Source organism: Myotis daubentonii, chromosome 3 (assembly GCF_963259705.1).
Source record: "Myotis daubentonii chromosome 3, mMyoDau2.1, whole genome shotgun sequence".
Taxonomy (NCBI): Eukaryota; Metazoa; Chordata; class Mammalia; order Chiroptera; family Vespertilionidae; genus Myotis; species Myotis daubentonii.
Genome location: NC_081842.1, coordinates 64,965,565 through 64,972,180, shown reverse-complemented (window position 1 = coordinate 64,972,180; position 6,616 = coordinate 64,965,565). Strand labels below are relative to the sequence as shown.

Sequence of the window (6,616 nt, the reverse complement as noted above, 5' to 3'; positions counted from 1 at the left end):
AATTAAATGAATAGGTCAAAATAAATTAAGAGCATACATTAAATAAAAACCATAATAATTGATCATTGTAAGCTTATCTAAATGTTATGTAATCAGACTATAAATCATGTTAAATAGAGGAATGCCTATGGGAAGGAACTAGGGAACTGCATTTATGTGTGCAAAGGAAAAGCTAGATAAAACTTAGAGATACAATAAACAGGCAAGATAGAAAAACAGTGTCTAGAAAGTAGATTATTAATACATATATTATTTATTAATTCTGTTTCTCTAAGTTCTAAAAATTGTCCTCCTTTCCCTTAGAAATTCTTCCACTTCACATAATCTATAGTCAGATTATATGATATTAATATAACATCTCTTTCTATTCACTGAACATATATTTATTAAGCAATGAGAACTAATTTATTAAGTATTAATTATGTTCTAGGCCCTTATCTAAGTATTTTATATATTTGCCACACTTAATTTTTACAATATTAAGAAGTAGACATTATTTTTATTCCCATTTACAGGTGAGCACAAAGGCACAGAGCAGTTAAGTAACTTGCCCAAGGTCACTCAGCACATGGCACAAACAGAAATGAAACTCAGAAAGTCCATTTCCATACTACAAAAGACACATCCCCTAACATTTCTCCCATATACTCAGATGTATCCTGTGTAGGAAATCTGTTTTCAGATCCTAATCTTTGATCCACAATCCTATGATACTTCTCACTGTCAGGCACCTGACTAAGCTACAAGATGAAGAAGGTATATGCTGTACTCTCCTAAGGATCTCTCAGTCTGGTAGGAAATAAAGCCTGGGATCAGGCCTACCACCTATGACCTCTGACCCAAGCCCCCCAAATATACAGTGCCCTGTTGGTATCTCAGTGAAGTCAGAAATAAAGTAAATTCACTCCCCAATAAGAAACCAAAGTTGAATTGCTACAGAATTGTGTAAGAGATGTCAAATAAGTATAAAAGAGCATTAAAGTATTTTACACCATTCTCCTATAACACACCTTCTCAGGTAAAAATGCAAAACCTGGCATTAGGTCTAAAATGAGCTCTTATTTTATCTGAGAAACTATTTGGCTCACTTGCTTTGATATGCTGACTAGGCACATCTGCCTGGCCATATGAAAATAGAGCTTTCCCCCTTGGTTCTGTAAGGAGGCGAAGGGCTCCGGCTTTAACTACAGATAAGAAAAGCAAGATGAGAAATGACACAGCAGGTTAAATGGGGCTGGTGCAGGGCCCAAAGCAGTGTTCCTGTTTCTCATTGCTATGTATTTTTTTTCCCTTTACAAAAGTTAACTTTTCTTACAGAGGCTTTAAATCACAAAATGATATTACACAATCATTCCACCAGGGATAAAGGTTTGATAGTCATCCTTGCAACCTCAATTACTAGATCACCAAGCAATTTCTCCGCAAAGGTCAAATGAATATAATCCTTCAGTTTCCCATCTCGAAGGCCTGAGATGGAGCTGAACAGAAGCATTAGGCATCAGCGGCATATGCCCCACTGCGTCAGAATCTGATAAAATAAATCAGAACTGGGGTGCCAACTTCTTTCATAAAATACCTCCATCTCACAAAAGCAGCACATTTACACTTTAATACACTCTCACTGCCAAACTGATAATGAATTCATCTTCTGTTGCTCATGTAAGTTAAAAATACATATCTGAAAATTGTACCTGAGGTCTGTCCCTACTCATCATTCGCAACTGTTTTATCATCCTCTGGGATATCTGCAGCATTAAAATGTAGCTAATAATGCATACTGCATCAATTACCCTGACAAGTACAGGAAATAAAACATGCTAAAATGTTAAAGAAATAGATGCATGGGTGTGGTCAGTCTATTGCAAAAATGGCTGCAGTTTTTGACCTCTTCTTGTGTCCATGTCCTTTGTAATATGACTTTGGAGTTCCTCCCCTTAAGACGTGGAATCTGTTTCCCAATCAGGACTGAACTTTTACTTGCTTTGGCCAATAGAATATGTCAGAAGAGATGGTGTGTTTTGTAGGCTTTTGCTTTCTTTATTGCTCTACTTCCTTTGCCATGAATAAGCCTGGGCTAGCCTGCTAGAGGGATATAAGAGAAACATGGGAAGAACCAAGGCTGTCCTAAACCAAGCAACAGACTGCCAACAGCCAGCCAGCCCCCAACATGTGAGGGAATCCAGCCAACTTCAGCAAAGCCAATACCTAGAGGACCCTAGATGACTGATGAAAGCCAATTGAGACCAGAAGCACCCAAAGACTTCTGAGCAACAATAAAGTGTTACAAGTCATCAAGTTTTGGGAGGATTTGTTATGAAGCAAGAGCTGACTGATATATTAAACTTTACCTCTATTCTCTGGACCAGAGGACCCAGGGTGGAGCCCAGATTTCTGTTAACTTTATGTTCCCAACCCCACAACTGGACTGGGACATTTTAAAATGCACATATCTGGGACTTTTATTTTTCAGGCTTAAATCAAAAATTATTGGTAAAGGGACCTGGAATTTGCATGTTTCACAAGCTCCTGAGGCAATTCTTAATTATCGATAAGAGCCAATGATCTAAGCCAAAGCACACACCACACTGCATAAACTCATCTCTAGCTAGCTAGGATCATAGAACATAGATGTTCAAATGAAAAAAAAAATACTGTATCTTTTCATTAAACTAGGAAGGAAAAACTTTGCAGATAAAACTGCAATATTTGACAAACACATACCTTTAACATAAAAATTTATGAATCAGATTTTGGCAAGGTTGGATGGCAAGGTTCCAAGGCCCTGGTTCTAAATCTAAAGCTTGACTGCAAATTGGAATCAACTGGGGAGCCTTAGGAACTATTGAGCTTGAGTCCAATCTGCAGGAAATCTAGTTTAATTGGTATATGGTATGGCTTGGACATTGGGATTTTTAAAACGCCCCTAGCTGGTTCTAATGTGCAGTCAAGTTTGAGAACCACAGCTCTAAATTTTGCTGTGCAGCACCATTTTCAGTAAAATGAAGGGAAAAATAAAAAGAAATCAAACAACAGGTGTCTGTGGTGTGGTCATTGAGATTCCCTGTGATGGTCCAAATTACCTACTCTTCAGGAAGCCTTGTGGCTCAGTTGACATAATTTATCAGCAGCCTGTCTATATACTAATACTAGAGGCCCAGTGCATGAAATTTGTGCAAGGGTAGGGTCCCTAGGCCTAGCCAGTGATCAGGGCTGATCAGATTCCCTACCTTCGTGCCGCCCAGCCTCCTCCTTCCCTTGCTCCCACAGCACCCTGCTGCCACCCCTGGTTGCCCGCCATGTTCCATGCTGCCCCCTGGTGGTCAGCACACATCATAGTGAGTGATCGAACTCCTGGTCTCCTGGTCGAACTCCAGAGGGGACAATTTGCATATTATCCTTTTATTATATAGGATAGATTTAGAATGGAAGAAATCATGGGACCGAAATCTGGCCCTACCCTTCTTAAATTGCTAGCATCAAATTCAACCACAAGTTTGGATGATTTGGCACTGAATATATATAAATATAAATAATGAATATTAAAAATATGTACTTATTTAGGGGGAATTTTTTTTTCAAAGTACAGGTGCTTAATATGAAACTTACTGTCAATAACTGTGACTGGAGCATACATTGGATGAAAAATCTTAGTTTGATTAAATAAAGAGTGATCCTGCCATGGCCTTGAGTGATCTTAATCTAGGTTGACAATGGTCCAACTTTACAAACATCATCATGAATAGATACCTTGATTAAATTGTCAGCACTATCACTAATGCAGTGTGTTGGTGTGATGCACTCCATCCCTCTCCTTATTGCTTGAGATTAATTTCTCAACATAAACAAGGATAAGAGGAGAAAGAACATGACACAAGAGTTGATGGTTAAAACTTTTGCCAATTCATTAGCTGTTACCTATGCTTTTAAAACTATGATTTTAATTACTCAACCAAGCACAGTCTGAAACAGCTCTTCTACTGGACTAGTTCTTTTCTGCTGAGTCCTGGTTGTGTAATAGGAATTTAAAGATGTCAATGCTCATAATCATCTTATCTGAGATCATTATGATAATATAACCACCAGCAAATACAAAACAATTGCTGAGTACGTACTGTGCCCTAGGTCTATGCCAAGGTCTTTGTAAGCATTAGCTTATTTAATTCTTATAATGGCTTTGGACGATAAGAGCTATTATTATTAACTTTAGTTTATTCATGAAGAAACTAAAGCACAAAAAAGTTCAAATATCTCCATATGGTTCTCAACAAATAAGCAAATAAACGCAGTGAAGTCAGGATTGGATCTTTGGCTGATGGACTCATTAACTACTAGACCATATTGCTGTATGTAGCAATGTAATGACATTTACCAGAAATCAGTAAATGTAGAAACTTAGAGATATTTCCAAATCCTCTATTTTATTTTATGGATAAGAAAACAAAATCCCAGACAGATAGTGATTTGTTCCAGGCCATTGTGCAAGCTTCTGGCAGGGACAAAATTAGAATTCATTATTTCTCAGAAAATGTACTTAAAGCTTCACATATTTAAAAATGTATTAAATATTTTTTTTTAGAAGGGATGCCACACTTCTACTCAATTAAGAGAATCATTTTTATCAGCACAGAAGTCTTTTTTATTTTTTCCCACTTATCATGCCATGAATTCATAGGGAATGGGTCCCAGCAGCTCAGGCTCCTTTCCATTGGTTCTCACAAAGTGGAGCAGGCTAACGCTTCAGTTGAACCCAGGTACCTTTCCCTTTGGCTTCCTTCTTTTTCTGATCATTTTCCTTCACACACTTCAGGAAGCTATCTTGGCTCTTAGAGTGCTTAATATGCTCAATACGTACATTAATTCTCTTGGCAAGAATCTTGCCCTTAACTTGCTTGTTCACAATAATGCCCACTGCATGCTGGGTGACATTGTAGACTCTTCCAGTTTTGCCCTGGTAACACTTGTGGGGCATTCCTTTTTGAACAGTGCCCATTCCCTTGATGTCCACAATATCACCTTTCTTGTAGATTCGCATGTATGTGGCCAAAGGAACAACTCCATGTTTTCTAAAAGGCCTAGAGAACATATGGCGGGTGCCTCTCCTCTTTCCCTTTGTGTTAGTCATTTTGGCGAATTACTGGAAGATGGCGGTTCTGGCCGAAAGGCTAAAAATGTATTAAATCTTGAATATTTATCCATAAAAACCCACGTTCAAGGAACATCTTCATGTTCCAACACATGCAAAATGGTTAGCTCTGTGCCTGGTACACAGTGGGTATTCAAAAAATATTAGTACCTTCCTTGGCATTTTCACTAAGATGCTTTCTCTATTAATTATTCAGAAGAATAAAAAAAAATCCTTGATCTCTACCCAGTACACTCTCTTAAAACACCCTCTCTTCTTGGCTTCTCCTGATTTCCATCTCTGAAAAGATCATTTTCAGTCTTCTTCAAGGCTTCTTTTCCTTCATCTGTTCCTTAATGCTAATGTTTCTAGATTTTGTCCTCAATTCTCATCTCTTCTCAGCCTGCACATCCTCCCTAGGCAATCTCCTCCTCCTCTTGCTTCACCTACTTCCTGTGTGCCAATGAGTTCAAAAAATGTATCTTAAGGTTAGCAATCTCTCCTGAGTTACAGTCTTACTGCATAAACTGCTTGCTATATACCTAGATGTCATCCTTCCTGAGGTTTAGGGTCAATATGATTCAATGTAGAGCATTTGAGGGGATGGTGCTGGTGACAGGTGTTTTATGGGACGACTAAAGTTTCAACCTAGTTTTCTGAAATGAATTACTTGCCCTCCGACATTTATCTGAAAAAGCAGAGTATTTCAATCTACAGACATGTCCAGTGGGTTAGCCTGCTCTGCGTGCAGGTCAAGTCCAGAACTCATTATTTGAAAAATTTATTTTAAAGCCTCTATTTTAGAATATAAAAGTCTTTTTCTTTTTCCTTTATTTTTTTAGGTGTAACTATATATTTATATATAGAGAGACATGTATTTATACATATATGCATACCTATATATACACACATATACATACATAAACTAGTATATATACACAAATTTCCCCATCATTTCTCATAGCATGATGGAGAGGTAGTTGAATGGGGTAGAGGCGGAGGCCACAACACTCACATATTTTTTCATAGCATGAAAATTTTCATCCGACTGCCTACACACTCTCCAAGAGTGAAATGTTTATCAAAGTGTTCACAGATTGCGCCATGCTGCCACAGAACCATCTGAATGTGCCCGGAACCATCTCAATTACCAGGTATTCATATGCCTCCCACAGATTTTTCTACAGGGGCATGGCACTGAGTGAGGCGTCTTGTTTCTATTCGCCTGTTTACCACAGACACAGGGCCATCTGACAGCCAAGTCAGGGGAGCAGTGATCCAGAGGAAGGGAAAAGCAGGCAGGAAGACGCACTTTCCTGGTGAAGACAGGAGAAAGCTCCTGCGTGTGGCTGCAGGGCCTTAATCCATTGAGGCGGTAAGGTCCACTTCCAGGTGGTGCTTAGCACACATACTTAGTTTTATGTCTTATGAGACTATTATTTCTGATCCAGGTTTCATTTGCACTCAGTGCAGTGCATATTTCTAAATTCAATT

At 38.5% G+C, this 6,616-nt stretch overlaps 1 protein-coding gene across 1 annotated transcript; it reads right to left on the bottom strand.

Annotated features, from left to right (window-relative positions):
* Nucleotides 1-4,714: 4,714 nt before the first annotated feature.
* Nucleotides 4,715-5,161, bottom strand: LOC132230396 (large ribosomal subunit protein eL21-like). The gene has a single exon (XM_059687784.1). The coding sequence runs from the start codon at nucleotides 5,120-5,122 to the stop codon at nucleotides 4,730-4,732; it is 393 nt and encodes a 130-aa protein (XP_059543767.1). The 5' UTR covers nucleotides 5,123-5,161; the 3' UTR covers nucleotides 4,715-4,729.
* Between the last annotated feature and the right edge of the window lie 1,455 nt (nucleotides 5,162-6,616).